Below are 21,251 nucleotides of genomic sequence, written 5' to 3'. Positions count from 1 at the left end.
CTACTTCCCTTCCATCATCTCTTCCTCCTCTCTCTGTCTCCTTCTTTCCTCTTTCTCTCCTCCTCTCTTTACCCTATCTCTCTCTTTACTTTTTTTGCTCTCTCTCTCTCCCCTCCTCCTCTCTCACTCGCCTTTCCCTCTTTCTCCACCTCATCTTTCTTTCTCTCTCTCCTTCTCTCCCTCTCTCTTTTCTCTCTTTTCTCTCATTCTCTCTTTGTCTCTCTCTCTCCTTCTCTTTGCTCTCACTTCCTCTCTCTTTTTTCTTGCCCTTTTTCTCCCCCTCCATTCTCTCTCTTCCTCTCTCCCCTCTCCTTTCTCTCTCTAATCATCTCTTCCCTTTTTCTATCTCTTCTCCTCCTCTCTCTCTCTCCCCTCCCATCTCTCTCTCCTCTCCTCTCCTTTTCTCTCTCCCATATCTCCCTCCTTTTTCCTGTCTTTTCCCTTCACTCTCTCTTTCTCTCTCTCCTCTCCTTCCTTTCTTTCTCTCCTTTCCCTCCCCTCTCTTTCTCTCTCTTTTATTTTCTTTTCTCTCTTTCTCTCTCTTGCTCCTCTCTCTTTCCTTTTCTTCTTTCTCTCTCCCATTTTTTTCTCTCCTCCTCTTCCTCTCTTCCTTTTTTCTCCTTCTCCTCTTTTTTCTTACTCTCTCTTTTCTCTTTCTCTCTCAACATTCTCTTAATCTCTATCCCTCTTCTATCTCTTTTCTCCTATTCTCTCTAAAGTGAGAGAAAAAAGAGAGAGAAAGAGAAGATAAAAAAGGAGAAAGAAAAAAGGAGGGAGATAAGAAGAGAGAAGAAGGATAGGAGAGAAAAAAGAAGAGAGAGAAAAAGAGAGGAAAGAGAGAGGATGGGGAGAGAGAAAGAGAGAGAGGAAGGAGAGGATGGGAGAGAGAAGAAGAGAGGGAGAGGAGGGAAGAGAGAAAGAGGAAAGGGGAGAGAGAGAGCATGGGAAGAGAGAGGGAGAGAAGGATAGAGAGAAAGAAATGTGAGGGGGAGAAAGAGGAGAAAAAGAGAAAGAGAGAGAGAGAGAGAGAAAGAAAGAGAAGGAAGAGAAGAGGAGAGAGAGAGGAAGAGAAAGAGAGGGGAGGGGGAGAAAGAGGGGAAGGCGAGAAAGAGAGAGAGAGAGAAGGAAGAGAGAAGAGGAGGGGGAGAGAAAAGGAGAGAGATGGAAAGAAAATAAGAAAAATTTACTCGTATCTTTTAGAAAGAAAATTATTTATATTAGAAAAAATTATTTATAGAAAATGCTAAAAAGAGATAAGAAAGAAAAGGAACGAAAGCAATAGAATGGATTTCATTGTTTACAAATATTACTCGTATCATTTAGAAAGAAAAAAAATTAGATTAAAAAAAGATTTAAAATTTTGGGTTTTTGTATGTAAAAATATTAATTTTTGTATAAAAATCTATTTTTACATGTAAAAACCAATTTTATGGTATAAAAACTAATTTTTTTAGTATTAAAACCGGTTTTTAGTGTAAAAACTAGTTATTTAATGTAAAAAATAATTTTTTATATAAAAATCGATTATTTTTAAAAACCGATTTTTAATTTAATAACCAGTTAAAAACCTATTTTGAATTTCACTGACCGGTTAATAACCGGTTTCATCATGTAAAACCAATTTGGTTAATTAACCAATACTATATTTTTGGTTAACTAAAAAACTAGTTTGGTTTTTGGATTAACCAAACCATGAACACCCCTACCCTCATGTGTATTTCGTATAATCTCACCGTTGTGGTACACCACTATATTTGTAGTACCCTCCATCACACTAACAATACACTATAACACCTCTTTCGTAATGAAATAAAATAGTAACAAGTTTCGATTTTTATTGGCAGAGCACCCACCATGCAGGTCACGTATTGAAATCGCATCAAATCAACAGCGGACATGTGTCCAACACGCATTTTGCATGTTGCATGGATGCTCGCCACATGTCTAACACGTCCTCATGTGTCGGCCCCGATCTATGTCGACCATGCATCTTGCGTGCTGACTCAACACATCTCTTACATCTTGGATTTACTCCATCTGCTATTAAATTACTCTTCCACTTTAGCACATGGCAACAATAAAGAAGTCTCGTGGTCCACAAATTCAGCCCAACAAAATACATAAATTCAATTACAATTTTAGTCTTTATTATCTTATCTTTAGTTGTTCTTATCTTATCCTTATTTGCTTTTATCTTTCATAGGACAATGCTCTATATATATTTAGTTTTACCATCATAGTTTACAACACACTTCAGTACAATTCAATCAATCAACAATCAATAAAAGTTATTTTCTTTGCTTTTCCTATTCTTTCACTATTTTATCATGGTATCAGAGCCTTGGTATCCTCCTTGAAGAGGATACACAAGCTATCATCTTTCCGGTGAGAAATCATCATGCTTCTTTTTCAACCTCCTCCCACAATAAATAATCAATATTCCAATGTAGCTCGAAATTCAACCAATCCTTATTACTTCCATCCAAGTAAAAATCCAACATCAGACTTGGTTACACCTATTCTAATAGGAAACAACTATCATTCATGGAATAGTCACTATGGCCGCTCTGCACCTTCTTCCGGCAGTTTCATCTGCACCTTTTTCCGGGAGTTTCGTCTGCAATTTGTTTTAGTAGTTTTTAGCAGTTCGATCTGCACTCTTATCGCGCTCTATACGCCCTCTTTCTTATTGCGCTCTACGTGCCCTCTCTTATCGCACTCTACGCGCCCTCTCTTATTGCGCTCTATGCACTTATTTTTTTTATTTTTCTTTTAAAGATCACTGCTCAAGCACAGCATCTCCTTTTCTACTTTTGCCGCCGGCAGCTCAAGCTCCGCCGCACGCATTTTTTGAAGATCGCTGTTCAAGCACAACATCTCCTTTTATATTTTTGCCGCTGGTAGCTCAAGCTTCGCCACACGCATTTTTTGAAGATCGCTACTCAAGCACATCATCTCCTTTTATATTTTTGCCGCCGGCAGCTCAAGCTCTGCCGCACGTATTTTTTGAAGATCGCTGCTTAAACACAACATCTCCTTTTATCTTTTTGCCGCCGGCAGCTCAAACTCCGTCGCACGCATCTTCCTCCGCGTCACCACGTCAGACGCACTTTTTTCAACCATTTCATCGGAACTTATCCAAGGATTATTAACATCTTCCATCCACCAGTTTGCCGGGGCGTATTAAATTACTTTTCCACCTTAGCCCCTGACAACAATAAAGAAGTCTCGTAGCCTACAAATTCAGCCCAACATAATACATAAACTCAATTACAATTTTAGTCTTTATTATCTTATCTTTATCTTATCTTTAGTTTTTCTTATCTTATCTTTATTTGCTTTTATCTTTCATAGGTCAATGCTCTATATATAATTAGTTTTACCCTCATAGTTTATAATACACTTCAATACAATTCAATCAATCAACAATCAATAAAAGTTCTTTTCTTTGCTTTTCCTATTCTTTCATAATTTTATCATCTACCGTATTCTCCCACCTGTAATTATACTAAATAGGCCTATTTCTAGCAAAAGGCCAAAAATACCCAAAATTTTTCATATAGAAAAAAAGAACTATAAAAAATTTTGAAACTAAAAATTTAAAATAATTCATTTGTGTTGGTTGAGACTTGTTCAGTTGAGCAAATGTTGGATGTTTGAATCCTGCCTTGTGCACGTGACAAATTATTTGCATAAAACAAGCGCTTTTAGATTTGTGATGAATTAATTTTTGGCCAAATTAAAACACACAATAAATGTTTAACCTGTTAAAGACCATGTTAGAGACCAAAATATAATTAGTATGGTATTCTTCATAAGGAGCAACAAGGACAGAGCATACTGCATAGCACATGGATGGATGCCAAAATACTGAGTGGCTGCTGGGACTGTAAAAGAAAGAGAGGAGGAGAATCCAATTCCTTGCTAAGCCTAACCTAACCTCATAATGTTAGCCTTAGGTCATAGCCAATTCCATGACATTTCACGTGAGGCTCGCTCACTCTTCAAAACATGCGCTTGCACAGAGCACAGAGCATAGTGGACCCACAAAACGGATACCGGATAGGGCGGTTGCCTCTCTCCTCTTTTGTCTCTCGCGCACACGCCAAAACCTCACAACTGTAACAACCTTTTAAACCACTCTCCGCCGTCCCTCTCTCTTCCTTCATTGGTTTCCCCACTCTCTCTCTCTCTCTCTCTCTCCCGCACTTGTCCAACACACAGAGAGAACCAGAGACAGAAGAGAGCTTTGGATTTGGAATTCACAAAGATGGCGTCTCCCAGACTCTCATTCGGATTCGGAGTCCTGGCCATGCTCGCCACTCTCATTTTCGCCCTTTCCTTCCCAGCTTCCGTTCACGCCCAGACGCCATCCCCTGCTCCTTCCCCTACCAGCGACGGTACATTCCCATCTTTCCACCTCTTTCTCCGTATTCTGTTTTTCTGGATCTGGATTTCTACGATATATCTCGCTTCATCCCAGATCTAATAACATCTTGCATTGTTGTTCCTTATGTCTGTGTTGGTGTCTTTTCAGGTTCGTCAGTAGATCAAGGGATAGCGTATGTGCTGATGTTGCTGGCTCTGGCTCTGACGTACCTCATCCACTCCGCTGATCTTTCCACCACCTTATGAATTTGAACCACACAGGAAGGAAATTTGATTTAGGATTGAGAGTGGATTTTTTAGGTGACAGTGCTTCGTTAGTTATTCTCAGTGTTAGTATATTTCTCTTAGCAATTTATGTGTATGAATGGATTCATTAACAGTTTGCAATAGGGATTGCTTTCTTATTTTCCCAGTAAGTCTGAGGATGTCAATGTTACCTCCTACATAAAGCACCAAATTCGTGTGTTTGTTTTGGCTTTCAAGGTTTCAAACTATTGTGCTAACGTCTCCGGATGACTTTTCAACAGAATCAATTCATAATTTTTTTAACAACGTTTTAGGGCCCTCAACATGAAACCAACAAAGTTTTGTTGCATTTGCGTTTTGGCAAAATCTCTTAATCTCATGAGTATCATCTTATATTTTTATATCCTTTTCGGTGTATATACACGCAATGGTTACACAGGTGATAGTTACTTTCCATTTGATTTGAGTAACGTATTTCAATAACATTTTCCGACAATGAAAAATATTCAAACAAATATAAAACAATATGAATTGTTCGATCACTCGTTGATATCTTATTTAGATGAAATTTGATATAGATAATCTTTAATAGTTAGGAGCACTTTAAGCAACATTACACTAAAAAAAGAAATTATCCAGTCTCTCTCTCTATATATGTGATTCTGTTCATAATTTCAAACAATTGAAAGAACATCTAACATATCAAATAAGGAAAAAATTGCATATCAGCATCCGTAGAACCGTCGACGAATTCAGTTATCATGTAAAGCCAGAAATCCACCCATTAGAATGCCATAACTTTCATTAATGGTAGTTGGATAGAAATAGCTACAGGTCATAAATTCCGATGTCTTAAGTTTTGATTTTTGAATGTTAAGCTAAACAAGGTACACGCTGTTAACAATAACTTTCATTCGACTTTACACCCATAAACAAACAGTGGGCAAAATAACAATTATTTGTGAATAAATGAAAGTCAGATTTGAATGAACAGCTTCTGTACATCAGAACGGTGGAGGGGAAAATGGTAAATGCCTGCGAATCAGAGTATCAAATAAGAAAAGACTTGCGATCAGCAATATAAATAGTTCAATACATAGAACATGCTTTACGCCTTCTTGCTATTTGGCTTTGTTTCCTGCTGATCCTGTCCAGCCAAGGAAAACTTCTTTACTTTCTGTTGAGGCAGAGAGCAAAAGAAATACAAAAAAGAATTGAGGGTTAGGCTTTAGCACAAAAAAGGTGCAAATATGCTTAAACATATTTCCTTTATTGAATTGGAAGATAAGGGCAATGGCATAAAGAACCTTGAAAGCGCATAATCAAACAAGGCCAATCCAGTCCTTTATTCAAAGTTTCAGTTTTAAATAAATCCAAAAGGAGGATAATTGATAGATCAAATTAGCAAAATTTCCTTCCTTCTTCACCACTAAGAAAACAATACCGGGAAAAAAAGAACAAGATTAAGGGACTGGTTTTTGGGAAAGCAAAGCCTAAGAAGCTTCTTGCTCTATCATCCAAATTCAAATACAACGCTCCTCTATAAGAGACAAGAACAGAAATGGGTTTGGTTACCTTGGCGAGGACGCATTGGCGCAAGGAATGCAAGAGGTGTTGGCATTTTTCTTGGTTGAAGGGAGTCTCAGTGACGCAATTGAGGAGTTGAAGGGCTTCTTCTCCGCACACAGCTTCTTTCCCTTTCCCGTTCCCCGATTCCATCCTCGATTTAGGTTTTTACTTTTTAGGGTTTTACCACGCCCCAATATCTGTTTCTCTAACACCCTCTTTTAACTCTTAATTTCAACTAATCTCCCAATTAGCTAGCTCTCTGTTCTGCTCTCCTGTGTGCTCCTCCAGATTCCTTACCACCACACTTTTGTCTCTAGAATATTCTCGATAGTCAATACTGTGTTCTACTACCCACCCCAAATAAATGGGTTTATTTAAATGGATTTTTAAGGAAAGTCAAAAGATCTTTAGAGTAAATTCTTAAAAGTGGTCTCTGATGTTGACGTTGTGTATTAAAATCGTTTCTGAAATTTTAATTACATCAATTACATTTGCAAAATTAAAAAAATTGCACCATATTAGTCCTGAACCTATTTTTCATAGTTGTAAGAACCGAACCGGACCGGCCGGTTCGACCGGAAAACCGGTGAACCGATGGTCCAACCGGTTCGGTTTTAGTTTTGGACCGAAGAAGGAAGAAAACCGCCTAAAACCGGCCGGTTCGTCACAAACCAGACGAAACCGGTCAAAACCGGCCGGTTCGATGTAATTCATGAACCGGCCGGTCCTATGGTGCTCCCAACAAATGCAAGTCTTGGGTGCTCCAGCAGCATTTGAATATTGGATCCAATATTCAAAAATGCATGCAATGGGTTTTGAACCCTTGTTCCCTTGCTATGCAAGGATAAGGAATGCCAGCAAGCTAGTGTGCTCATCTACAAATTTATGTGTTAATTATTCTATATATTATATATATACACAACTGAATTATTTTATATTTATTTAATTTAATTTTAGTTTTATACTCAATTTTTTTTAATTCTTTAGAATTTATAGAATTATTAAAATAAGTATCAAATATTTTAATATTTACATTTACATATTAAAATGCTAGTAAAGATATTTATTTTAAATTTTTTTAGAGTATTGAGTTAGTAGGTCTTCGAAAATTTCGACTTAAGACTAATTAGTAGGGACATCTAAGTATCACCACTAAATTTCACATGAAAAATTAATGGAGTGACGTAATGTGTTCATCGTTTACTATCTTGAAGGACCAAATTGATATTTTATTTTTTTTCAAGGGCTAATTAATTTGAAGTAAAAAATTTTAAGGATGAACATAATTGTCACTTTATTCAATTTTTTACTATTTTATATTTTTTATTTACGTACGACCGGTTCTATCGGTTCAACCAGTGACCCACCGGTTGAACCAGTAAACCAGTGAACCAGTAACTTGACCGGTTCGATCACCGGTTCGGTTCTGACAACTATGCTATTTTTTGTTAATAACATGTTGACATAACTTGATGACGTGGATTTTTGGTGACACGTGTCACCTCATAGTTTAGCCACGTGTAACGATACAATGACGTATTGATCAGCGACACATGGTATGCTGATGTGGATGGTTATGCCATGTGTCACAGTGTTATTTGTCCACATGTCATCCACTATGTCATCGTTATATATGCATTAAATTGGTCTCCTTACTTTGTATCAGATGACTCATTTTAATCTTTGAAATTGAATATCGTACACCAAATTTGTCCCTTGTTCTCATTTTTCTTTGTAAATACAAAACTCTCAATATTTTTTGATACACTAATTTTAATTTTATTTTTTATTATATAATTTTTTATAATGAATTTTTTAATTAATAATTTTAACTTGTATCATTAGAGCACATGTTAGTTAAATCTAAAATTTTATTATTGCGTCTTGTATTTATTTGTATTTGTTTTAATACTGTTAAAGCATAATAAGTGCTTATATTAATTAATAGTATAATATATAAAAAGGCCGCCTAACTAAGTTATAGATAAAATGAAGGGTTAAATACGATTTTAGTCTCTAAGATAGGGGCTGAAAATTTATTTCGTCCTCAAACTTTTTTTCGCTACAAAATGGTCCCAAAAGTTTAACTTAATTTTAAAATCGTCATTTTTTACCAAATTTTTAATTTTTATTTCCAAAATACCCTTAACAAAAAAATTTTAAAAAAAAAGAAAAGAAACATGGGTTAAGGAAAATGGGGGAGGATATCAGCTGGAGGGAGAGTTGGATTTTGATTCAGGGAGAAGAAGGGGAAAGGAAGGGAAGGGGAAAGGGAAGGGCCACTGCCGCCACTCCTGCTCCTCTTCGTTCATTCCTCACCGCTGGATTTTACTGTGAGGGTGGACCTCACCCTCGCCGTCATCGTCGCCTCGCCGTCGCTCTCGTCTCGTCACACCTCCTCCTTTCCGTCGCACCTTGTCTCGCCGCACCTCTTCCTCGCCGTCGCACCTCGTCTCGTCGTTTGTTTTGATAATTATATTTATGGATTTTTTGTTCTTGTAATTGAAAATGAATTTGGAGATTTTTTATTATTGTAATTACATCTGTGTTTTGTTAATAAAAAGGGAAGAATTTTAGTTTTTAGTTTTGTTGATGGTTCTGAGTTTTGATTGTTCTGATTTTTTTAGTTCTAATTTTCTGAGTTCTGGGTGGCGGTGGTGGTGGTGGGTTCTGAGTTTTGTTGTTCTTCTTATGGTTCCGTTATCATTGTTGTTGTTTTTCTTCTTCTTATATTTTTTCTTATGATTCCATTATCCATTGTTCTTCAGATGATGATGTTGATAACCATGAAGATAATGGTGGTGGTGGTGGGTTCTGGTTCAGTTTAGACTTTTGTTCTGCTTCTTGTTAATTTTGATTGATTTTGGGAAAGTTCTGATGATGATGATGATGACCATGATGATAACAGTGGTGGTGGGTTCTGGTACAACTTGGGCTTCTGTTCTGTTTCTGTTGATTTTGGTTGCTTTTGGGAAGAAGGGGGAAAGGTATTTTCGTCCGAAGGACGATTTTAAAATTTAGTTAAACCTTTGGAACCATTTTATAGCAAAAAAGAAGGCAGGGGACGAAATAAATTTTCGACCCCTACCTTAGGGACTAAAATCGTATTTAACCCTAAAATGAAATTATTATAATCGACAATATAAATCTATCTTATTAAGTTAGTGAGAAGTCAATTATATGGGGAATCGAATATTCTTAAAACGGATGGGAATAATGAATTTATATTAGTTAACAAGTGCCTTATCAAGTATTCTTAAAATATTTATTAAGATGTTAAATATTAAAAGTTTGTATTAAAAAATATTATTATACTCCTAACTTACACTCTTTACTAAATTAATATCAATATCTCATATAATTTTTTTAATAAAATATTATAGAAAAAATTATATAATTAAAACTAAAATTTTTAAAATATTTTATAAAAGCACTTATATTTAAATAACTTGTGAAAATATAAAATTAAAATTAGTGTATTCAAAGATATTAAAAAATTTGAATTAAAAAAAAAAGAAAACAAACTAATGAAGGGAGTAATTTAGTGCACCATATTCAATTTCAAAAACTAAAATGAGTCATTTGATGCAAAGTAAGGGACCAATTTGGTCCATATGTAATAATGACATAATGGATGACATGTGGACAAATAAAATTGTGACAAGTGGCATAACTCGACACTCGTGGCAAAATAGCATTGTGACACGTAACATAACTATCCACATCAGCATGCCATGTGTCGTTAATCGACACGTCATCATGCCGTTACACGTGGCCTAACCATGAAGTGATATGTATCTCCAAAGGTCCACGTCATCAAGCCATGTCAACGTGCCGTTAACGGAAAACGGATCAGGGACTAATTTGGTGCAATTTTTCAATCCTAGGGACGTAATTGGTGCAGTTGAAATATCAGAGACGATTTTAGTGCACAACGTCAATCTCAGGAACCACTTTGCCTTCTATCACATCAGAAACACACTCAAACAACTCTTCTCTTTATAATGAAATGGTACCGAACTTTGTCTTATATAGAGAGAGCACTCAATGGCTACTTGTCCTACTAGGACATCAATTCGAATTGGGACATTTTTCGCTGGTATATAAGATTTGGTTATCCTCTTTGTATCGGAAAATGCATCAGGCAATTCATTTGCTATTCTTTGCAAATGTATAATCTTTTGAACTTCCAGTTCACATTGTCCTGATCGAGGATCTAAATGCATCAACGATGATGCATTCCAGTTAAGTTCCTTTTCAGGAAGCTTATTCTCTCCCCCTACTGTTGGAAATTTTGATTCATCAAAATGACAATCCGCAAACCGGGCTTTAAATACATCTCCAGTTTGTATCTCAAGATACCTCATTGTAGAGGGAGAATCATATCCAACATATATCTCCAATTTTCTTTGGGGTCCCATTTTGGTGCGATTAGGTGGTGCAATGGGAACATATATCGCACACCCAAATATTCTTAAATGGGAAACATTTGGCTACTGGCCAAAAGCTAATTGCATAGGAGAGAACTGATGATAACTCGTTGGCCTCAAACGAATAAGTGTTGCGGCATGTAAAACAGCATGCCCCCAAACCGAGGTTGGGAGATTTGTTCTCATAAGCAAGGGTCTAGCAATTAATTGAAGGCGCTTAATAAGTGATTCTGCTAACCCATTTTGTGTGTGAACATAAGCTATTGGATGTTCAACACTTATTCCATTAGCCATACAATAAGCATCAAAAGCTTGGGAAGTAAATTCATCAGCATTATCAAGACAAATTGCTTTGATTGGATTTTCTGGAAATTGTACTTTTAATCGAATAATTTGAGCCAGTAATCTCGCAAACGCAAGAAGATAATAAGCACACATGTGACCATCTCGAAGATGCGTCTATTAGAACCATAAAATATCTAAAAGATCCACATGGTGGATGAATAGGTCCACATATATCACCTTGAATCCTTTCTAGGAATTCAGGGGACTCAAATCCAACCTTTACTAGTGATGGCCTTAGAATTAACTTTCCCTGAGAACATGCAGCACAACAAAATTCACTAGTTTTCAGAATCTTCTGGTTCTTTAGTGAATGTCCATGAGAGTTTTCAATAATTCTCCTCGTCATGGTTGTTCCCGGATGACCCAATCGATCGTGCCAAGTTATGAATTCATTTTGGCTAATAAACTTCTGGTTTACAATGGTATGTGTTTCAATTGCACTAATCTTGGTATAATACAACCCAGATGAAAGTGAGGGTAATTTTTCTAATATAACTTTCTTATTTGAATCATGAGTTGTGATACATAAATACTCATGATTTCCCTCATTCATTGTCTCAACGTGATATCCATTTCGGCGAATATCTTTGAAACTCAACAAGTTCCTCAAAGACTTGGTAGATAATAGTGCATTATTTATTATAAATTTTGTTCCTCCAGGAAACAAAATTATAGCTCTTCCGGAACCTTCAATCACATTGCCTGAGCCAATAATAGTATTAACATATTCCTCTTTTGGCACAAGATGGGTAAAATATATATCACTTTTGAGAATAGTGTGCGAACTTGCACTATCCGTAAGGCATACATCTTCATTACATATCCTTGTCATTCTCTTCAAAAACAAATAATAATAAAATGAGTAGTATGCACAGTTAAATTGAATACTTGATCAGAATTATTTTTCTAAGAAACACTGTACATAAAATAATGTCATATACTAAAATTTTATTTTAAAATTTGACACATTTAATAATTTCAAAATTCATAAACATTAATATTTCATTATTTATGTACATCACATTTGAAACTTAAATACATAGAAAATAAAACTTAACAATAAGTTCTTTACATTATTTATTTACATAGATACTTCACAATCCCACATATTAAACTATTCCATCATTGATCAAATGACCAATATTTCCTTCAGGATCCTCAAAGAAATCAGATACATCATAATGAGTGGTGGAGTTCTTAGCATCATTTGAAACAAAATTTGTTTTCTTTCCTTTGTCGTCCTTTTTCAAAGATGCCTGGTAAAGATCGACTAGGTGCCTTGGGGTACGATAGGTACGAGACCAATAGCCCTTTCCACCACAACGGAAACACTTATCCCCTGTTGATTTATTCTACCCGATATTCCTTTCTTTATCCCACTTCTGGTGAGATCCTCTCTTTTGAACATAATTCTTTTACCTTCCATAATTTTTCTTATTATTAAAACCTTGTCATTTACCTCTTCTGGGGTAATTTGCTACATTTACTTCAGGAAATGGGGCAGCGCCAGCTGGGCGCGCTTCATGATTTTTCAATAACAACTCATTGTTGCGTTCAGCAACAAGAAGGCAAGAAATTAACTCAGAATATTTTTTAAACCCTTTCTCTCGATACTGCTGCTGCAGGAGCACATTCGAGGCATGGAAGGTTGAGAAAGTTTTCTCCAACATATCATGATCAGTTATTTTTTCCCCACACAATTTCATTCGTGAGGTGATTCGGAACATTGCAGAATTATATTCATTTATAGATTTAAAATCTTGTAAACGCAAATGCGTCCATTCATATCGGGCTTGAGGAAGTATCACCGTTTTCTGATGATTATACCTTTCTTCAAGGTCTTTCCAAAGATCTGTAGGATCTTTTAATGTAAGATATTCATTTTTCAATCCTTCGTCAAGATGACGACGAAGGAAATCATGGCTTTAGCTTTATCCTTCTGGGATGCATTATTTTCAGCCTTAATGGTATCTCCAAGATCCATTGAATCAAGATGGATTTCAGCATCTAGTATCCATGATAAATAATTGTTTCGAGATATATCAAGAGCATTGAATTCAAGATGAGAGAGCTTTGACATAATGAAAATTTGTTACCTGAGTCTTCCTAAAAATTTGATCAGAGTCTCGTGCTGATAACGTGTTGTGAAATAAAAGATATATTAAATATAAAATAAAGATGTATTAATATGGCTCTAGCATTAAAATAATTAGCTCAATAATGATTTGTATATATATAATAATATTATATGTTGTAATGTGTATATATATAAAGATAGAAAAAAGTATAAAAAGTAAAGAAAGAGAGAATTGCATAAATATATATATAAAGATAGAAAGAAGTATTAAAAGTAAAAAAAGAGAAAATTGCATTTGTTTATAGTAAAAGAAAGAAAGAAAATATTATTATATTGCTGTGTGTATTCCCTTGCCTGAGATTATGTTTTTATAGGCAAAGAGAAGTTTACTTTTCAAACTACATTTATTTTCTTCATCCTAAAACTTGTTCTCTTTCAAGGTAGAAAATGGATTGCCCATTAAATGGACATCCATTCTTATCCTTTCCTAGACACAACAATCATCATCGTTTTACATCAATTAACAGTTAACACTATTGTTCCTCATCAGTGTGTTGTTTTTGTTTGAACCCTTTCTCTTTTATTTCTTTTTTCTTTTTTTGGTTACTCTTCTCACGGTTTTCATCCAATTCACAACCGCCATTTTTCTTCCCATTCTATGGTTCATCTGTATTCTCACCACTCTCAGAGAAATAAACCACCGTTTGAGTCTCCATCCTTTTCACCTCACCTCATCCGAAAGACAAAAATGACTCCTTTTTATTCTTTCTCTCTGATCATCATCGCTACCAATGGCTTCAATTAGTTCATTGCCATTTCTTGTGGAAGCAAATGCTGACACTACAGTGTTAATGCTTCACACCAAGAACAATAATCACTACAATCATCGTATTAAATGATTTTTAAACAAGCTCCTAGTTTCTACCTGACATTAAAAAAACGAACGCAACTAATTAATTTAAAGGGTATCCCCCAATCCTTATGAAAGAAAAAAGTACTGTGATAAGATGACATTTGTAAAGCAACAAAAAATCTAACGACGTCCGACTACAACGTTAATGTAATATATACAAGTCCGGGCAAAGCTAAAATAGAAATTTCAAGGTTCTTTGCTTTCAAATATTAGCGTTTGTAGCTAGTCCTCTTCATAGCGATAGTAGCTAGCTATATTCCTCAACTTATAAATTACAAGCAACTCCTGCCATGCCCAATTGCCCATGTCTAAATCTGTGTAACAGGTCTCTCTGCAAATGCCAAAAAGTTTTGGTTTAAAGCCTTAACTTCTACATCCTGTTGAATCCAACCTTCATATTAGAAAATTTGGATTAGATTGTGACTTGTTTCCCCATCCAATCATGGCTCACACCGGGCTGCACAAACAGAGCCATCATCAAGTTGACTTTCCTTCACACAATCTGTAACACTTTTATACACCCACTTGAATTGGCCGCAATAACCATGTCTGATTTCCCTTTCCAGCACACACTTGAAACAAAATGGCCATAGTCATCATAAGTCTTTTTACCATTAATGGGATCCACGGACCCAAACTTGTGTGATGTGATTTGCTGGGGAAGAGATTTATAGTAGGCATAAACCTGCAATGCAACAAAAGTATACATTATCAACAAAGTTATATATAGATGTCCTTAAGCTTATGAACAGATGTTTGAACTGCTCTTATTCTCATCACAAATTATGAAATTGCAAGTCGTAGATATCATCACAAATTTGTGCATAAACAACATGTACACCAAATTGTAGGAGGATTCTAGGTGTATATTTGTGTTTATGTGGTTACATTTTTCTTTTGTAGTCTTTGTGGAACTAAAATAGCAAATTGCTAAATCACTAATTTGATTGACATTTTTGTTCCAGTAAGCTATAGTGAATCTATCACGTTACAACCAAAAGTAATATAATACCTCATTTGTTTCAGAGCCACATGCAATATATCCATCAGCAACCGATAAACCCACGAAATTCTGTAAAAGCAGAAGGTGAAAATTTTGAGCCAACCAACTAAAGTAAACATTTTTTTCAAAAAAGGGACAACTTAATGCAAATTATGTCAAATTTAAGACATGCAGCCTTTGGGATTGCGCATGACAGCAACCAAAGAAGGTTTTGGGCAAATGCTAACTGGATTTCATATTATAAAATAATCAAAGCTGTTAAATTCAAAACCAAACCTTCTGATTGGTATGCCCTGACAAGGTTAAGCTGCAAGCATTAGTAGAAGGACCCACGGGAGAGGTTTTGTTGAGATCCCAGATCTTTAATGTATTGTCGGTTGATGAAGAAACAAGTGTTACAGAGTCCAAAAATTTGACATAGCTTACAGCTTTATGATGGCCAGCCAACACACACAAGGGGCTTCTAAGATTGCGAAGATCATAGCAATAAGTCAAGTAATTTGCCGATCCAAAAGCCAGTAAATTAGATGAATAAGCAGAGAATTGAACACAGCAGACATTTGCAACATTCTGGATTGTGCCTACAGAGTTTCTCTGCAAGATAAGTTTTCCTTCATATTAGCTAATGATCAATATTTGGAAAGCTCCGGTGTAGTTTTCGCTATATAGCTTGAGGATGCAATCTGTCCATACAATCTGGAAAGACAGGACTATCACACCAGCATAGCTACTTATAATCAGGACTATATAACCATTTTTTAAATAGAAAATCCTCAAATAATATAACCAAGTGGCTTCCACCATATTGCTGGAAAAGCAAAAGCTAACCCTTTCATAGTCAATATATTCCTAATATCAAACAGGGTTCATATGAAAATCAAGATTTCCTAAATTTTTAAGAAAAAATTTATAAATCATGATTTAGTTTTTATGTTTAGTATCAAGATTTTGATTATAGTCATTTTCAGAGACATAAATGTCATAACGGTGCAATAATCAAGAGGAAAAGCAACCATCATTTACTTTCTAACCTTATTTTATTTTAAATATTGATTTTCCGTCAAGCAAAATGTGCTCATCCAGAGTTTAAGCATGTCTGCCCTTAGCCTTTGTATCAGTGCTAAAAAGCTTACCTCATTGATACTCCACAGCTTCACAGAACAATCATCACTCCCACTAGCAAATTTTGTAGGGTATGCCGGAGAGAAATCAACAGACCAAGCCCTCTTTTCATGTTCAGTGAAGTGAGCAAACCCTTGACCTGTAATACCATCCCATAGCTGAAAATGCATCCAGTTATGCAATGCTATGAGTAATTTTAGAAACTAGAACAGACCAAACATCAAGAAATGAACGTATATTTAGCTTTTAGGTTAAAATCGATGTCATTTTCCAAGGATGTTCTCTTTTCTTTCGGTGAGAGTGATGAATTCTTCCTTAGTTTAAGTGAACAAAATGTTAGCCAGTCATTATTGTAATATAAAATAGTGATAAAAATGTCATTTCGTATAGATGATGCATTTTCGGCCTCTGAACAAGACCAGTAATATTGTTAATTGATATGACAAACTCTACAAAATGAGCCCCAATGATACCTGTGATAAATACCATTCTCAATGCAAAGAGTATTGTGCTAAAGAAGTTAGCAACCAATCCAATTATGTCGGACATGGAAACTATTCAAAACTTAAAGTTGAGAATACATTTTTACATCCAACTGAGAGAATCTAGAAAGGTTTTAGAATAATCAACTCTTGAGAAAATTATAAGCGTTTTCTGCCGTTATAATTAGCCATATATCCCTTAGAATGGGAGTGAGAATCTATGGGATGAGTTTTTAATAGAAGTTTTAATATAAACAGGTGAATATTTCACCCCCATTTTTAAGGATATATAAACTCACCTTTTAGAGCAGTTTTAGGCCAAAATTCAAGTCAAAGACTTGGTAAACCACTACAAGGTAAACTATTGAATATTGAGTCCCAACTGCATATGTCACAAAGTAACTGATGGAGAGAATAACTCCAATGGTTTATAATGTGCTGTACATACAAACCTTAACAACTCCATCGTAGTCTGTGGAGGCAAGATAGTTCCTGATGTAGCTATTCCAGCATACACAACTGAACTTTGATTCATTTGACATCTCAACTACAGGATAATGGATTTCAGCTAAGTCATTGAAAAGTGAGCTGAACTCATAAATTTTTATTTTCTTTGATACCCCAGCAGCAGCGAAGTACTCTTCATCCCTATCAAAACTTAGAGAGCAAATTACATTTCCAAGACTGTTAATATCTGAATTTCTCAATACACTCCGCTCCTCAAACTTGCTATAACGTAGATACTTGCAAAAACCATCAAAAAAGGCTCCTAAAGAATCTGTTTTTTTATCTTGTTCCTTGCCTCTTTGTGCCACAAACCTATCTCTTGGTTTATCTTTATGTGGGTGAGTTGCAGCATCTGTTTCAGGAATCTGAATTTTAGATCTCATTGAAACATAAGCATTTTCAAGCTGGCACATATTTCTTATGACTCTCATTTGGTTTGCATTAGAGATTGGGCATGCAGGGGATACTGATTCTGAACATGAAGGTTTTTTGTTGAGAGATGAACTCTCATTATGGCAAGATATATCGTTATGCAAGCCAGCAGAAACCAAGTATTTTCCAGAGCTATGTCCCCTCACCACCTCTTCTATATCTGATTCCAAGAATCTGGTGACTTCTTCCAGTTTGAACGCATTCTTTTGCCTCTCCTCTTTTAACAAGATGAGGAAATGCAATAACAATTCCGATTGTGCTTCTGCTTTGTCAAAATCTAATAATAATTTTTCACTATAAACCTCCTGAATTCCATTAAATACTTCAGATCGTAGTATCTCCCTGTCATGCCACAGTAACTACAACTTAGAATATCATTGTAGTGTATGGTAGATATAGAACTAGGACAGACAAGACTATACCCTCCATGTTGTAAAAGAAGATAAATATTTCACAGAACAGAACACAATGGAGGAAACATTCTTTGAAGAACAAACTGATCTAGAAATCATTTCGACCCTGGTAAAATCATTTTGAATTGTAATATTAGCGGCAGTGAATCTGATAACTAAATGATCTCAGCATTACCGTGTTGTTGGACGTGATGATGACTCAGGATGCAACAGCCAAAGACAAAACCCGGCTTCCAGAGGATTTTCTGACAGGAAAGCCTGAGGTAGAATCCTATGATGAAGATCAGACATTGCTGCAATATGGGATCCTTCAGAGTCAAATTGACTGAGCAACTGAAAGGTATAACCTATATTAGTTAGTGATGTCATATTTACTTAGGCTACTAAACTGCTTCATTTAAAAGTTGATTGAGAATTAGTATTTCATAAATATATTATAATAGCATTCAATGGTCTGTCAAAACATATTGTGGATTGAATTTCTCCTTCTTTTAGTTATTGAAAGTATATTTATTGATTGGAAAGATTAAAACATACCAACACCATCTGTTTTACCAATCTGCAATGAAACAACAATGTTATAGGCTGGAAATAAAAGTCATGTAAAGATGGGTGCATGCAGAATGCATCTAAATAATAATGCGGGTAACATCAATTAGGTCACACACCTCAAAAAAGAGAACACCCAGAGAGTAGATATTTGCTGATGTAGTACAGCCTCCATCGGGACTTTTATACCACTTATCTTCTGATCTTTCATTCAAAGAAGTCAACTGCAGTAGACCTCCATTGGATATGTCAGGGACGCTAGGCACTTTCCAAATATTATGTTTCGGAAATTGGACACACTTATATTGGTTGTGATAATCTTTTGAACCAGCTGAACCAACTTTGCTATCAACAGTAATTTGAAGATACAAGTCAGGCCTTGAAGGGCACTGACTCCGATCACCAGCACCTCTCACATACTCATTAAATTTTTGTTTCTTTAACCATGCGTCATGAGAGGGAGATGTTACCTGCTCTGACATCCTTTTTCGAATAGAGGAACTTCGTAATTGAAGAACTTCTGAATTTGCACCATTATCTAACATATGTTTCTGTAACCCAAGGTAGATAACCTGGTTTGATGGTAACACTTTAATATAAGACGGGTTCAGGTTGCGCAATGCAAACCCCTGAGAGTGTGAGCCATCCACCAAATCTACAATCTTTCTAAATATACTCAAACACTCTGCTTTGCTTCGTTTGAGTCGCCCAGCGTTCAACCATTCTCTTAAACTGACCCCATTAAATTGAGACCCATGAGATTTTGGCAATGAAGCATTATAAGGAGACTTTGCAGTCGTTGAGCCAGGGCTTAGCGGGACACTGGAATCCATCTGAGTACCAATGCCAGCCTTCATCAGATTCTGATCTCTAGACTCAACAGTCAAGCCAATAGAAGATGAATCTTTACACACAATATCCTTTCCCTTTATCGTATTTTTAATAAAATACTCAGCAAATCCTGATCTAGATATAACTTTTGAGGAAGCTTGGTCACTGTTTCTACACCCAGTATCACCAAGAAGTAAAGTTCCAATTCCTGAATCACTTGCTAGCTGCCTTTGGCTCTGAGTATTATACGCAGGCCCTTGATTGCCCTGTGTACCAATATCTAAGCTCGAACCATTGCAACTTCTCACTGTCAATTCTTCAACCATATCATCAGCGTCACCGGAAAGGCGAATTTGATGCTGAAGTCGTGACATAGTACCTTGTCTAACGTCAGTACATTCTGGGGGTGGGATATGGGAGGAGTCATTGTGGTCATCTTGGGGTTTTATTATTTTGTTGCTCTCGGGGTTTACTGAAAGCTCCTCATCTTTAGTTTGGAGTTGTAAACCCTCATCAACAACCCCCAATCTCATAGACTCGTTAATCAATTCTTGATCCATAGGATCAAAATAAACAATTACAGCTCCATATCCATAGGCACAAATTCAAAAATAAGAAATTACGGCTCCATATCCATAGGCAGAAATTCAAAAGTGAACAATTACGGCTCCATATCCATAGGCACAAATTCAAAAATGAACAATTACGGTTCCATATCTATAATCATTAACTCAGGCATTCAGGTCTTAGCGCATAAACAACCCATGCAACATAATAATTTCACCCGAGAACAATTCAACCGCTGTGAAATGTGAACCCTATAAAAAGTTTCAAGAATCAGCAAATTGCATTTGCAGAGGCAGCATAACATGAATGCGAACATTGAAAAAAATGCATGCATGGTATGGTGTATTGATGTTAAACCATAAAACTCCAAAAACCACGAGAATTAAAAATACTTTAACGGGAAACATGCAGAAAAAGAAGAGAGTGGCGTGTAAATTGTAACCTGATGAAATGAAACTTGCATAGTTGTTGAATGGAGCAGCCAGAAGTGCAAGGAAAACATGCGAAATAGAAAATAGTTACTAGTCGCGGAAGGAATGAAGAAAGGGAATGGTTTTTGTATGCGTCAGGTTTCAGCTTCTGTTTTTGCATTTCGGTTATAATGAAACTGAGGGAGAATCCATGGGAGACACGTGTACCACACCTTAAATCCTAATTATCCAACGCCTTTTTCAATGCATCCATAATCAGTTAATCACAATCACGATCACAGAACAAGATCTTTTACAATTATTTTTCTTATTTTTGTCCCCGGCTCTTAATTCAATTGCCATTGCGCAATTATTCTATTTAATATTTATGATATCATTATTGATATTCTTTATTTTTTCCACAAATGCTTCTAGAGTTACTACATTGCTATTAAATTCTTATGATAAACAGACTCTCAGGTAACAAGTGTCTTTTTCTTTTTCATTTATTTTTCTTTTCAAGTGGTAGATTTTTTTATTTAGCTTTTCAAAACAGTAACATCAATGAAACTCAAACTGTCACTTCTTGTTATTTCTATTTACCATATGTTTCTTTTATTTAGTTAAGTTTTGCTGTTAAATTAACTTTTAGCATGTCATATGCAGAGATTTGTAATCCCAAATTCATAGCAGTTTGTCAGTTTCTTTGCATGAAGACAAATGCTTCTTTAGTCAACAAACTAACGACTCAATACATTATGCATCAATTATTTCATGCTTTCTTCAGATAAAAAAAAAAAAATTACTCTGCTCTTTTTGGATGATAGTTGTCAATATACGTTTGAGTAAAGTATATTTTTTATTTTTAAAATTTATTAAAAATTTTAAAAATATTTTTAAGTTTTATTTTATTTTAATTTTATTCTGGAAGTTTTTATTTGCGTTAAATATATTTATAACGGCTAA

The 21,251-nt window shown here is 35.5% G+C and overlaps 2 protein-coding genes and 1 long non-coding RNA gene across 3 annotated transcripts; 1 reads left to right on the top strand and 2 right to left on the bottom strand.

Moving 5' to 3' along the window:
• Nucleotides 1-4,120: 4,120 nt before the first annotated feature.
• On the top strand, nucleotides 4,121-4,856 carry LOC112790819 (arabinogalactan protein 41). The gene is made up of 2 exons (XM_025833393.2): nucleotides 4,121-4,400; nucleotides 4,538-4,856. Exons 1-2 carry the CDS (start codon nucleotides 4,271-4,273, stop codon nucleotides 4,633-4,635), a joined length of 228 nt encoding a protein of 75 aa, XP_025689178.1. The 5' UTR covers nucleotides 4,121-4,270; the 3' UTR covers nucleotides 4,636-4,856.
• A 563-nt stretch (nucleotides 4,857-5,419) lies between these two features.
• On the bottom strand, nucleotides 5,420-6,562 carry LOC112790818 (uncharacterized). The gene is made up of 2 exons (XR_003196924.3): nucleotides 6,211-6,562; nucleotides 5,420-5,812 (listed from the first exon to the last, which is right to left on the bottom strand). It is a non-coding gene; the product is annotated as an uncharacterized lncRNA (long non-coding RNA).
• Nucleotides 6,563-14,009: 7,447 nt separating this feature from the next.
• LOC112790817 (protein SPA1-RELATED 2) lies at nucleotides 14,010-20,606 on the bottom strand. The gene is made up of 8 exons (XM_025833391.3): nucleotides 20,318-20,606; nucleotides 18,597-20,126; nucleotides 18,104-18,261; nucleotides 17,029-17,857; nucleotides 16,106-16,252; nucleotides 15,249-15,566; nucleotides 14,982-15,041; nucleotides 14,010-14,654 (listed from the first exon to the last, which is right to left on the bottom strand). Exons 2-8 carry the CDS (start codon nucleotides 19,866-19,868, stop codon nucleotides 14,463-14,465), a joined length of 2,976 nt encoding a protein of 991 aa, XP_025689176.1. The 5' UTR covers nucleotides 19,869-20,126; nucleotides 20,318-20,606; the 3' UTR covers nucleotides 14,010-14,462.
• Between the last annotated feature and the right edge of the window lie 645 nt (nucleotides 20,607-21,251).

This window comes from Arachis hypogaea, chromosome 3 (genome assembly GCF_003086295.3).
Source record: "Arachis hypogaea cultivar Tifrunner chromosome 3, arahy.Tifrunner.gnm2.J5K5, whole genome shotgun sequence".
Taxonomy (NCBI): Eukaryota; Viridiplantae; Streptophyta; class Magnoliopsida; order Fabales; family Fabaceae; genus Arachis; species Arachis hypogaea.
The sequence above is the reverse complement of the archived record's forward strand: the minus strand, read 5'-3'. Positions and strand labels throughout refer to the sequence as shown.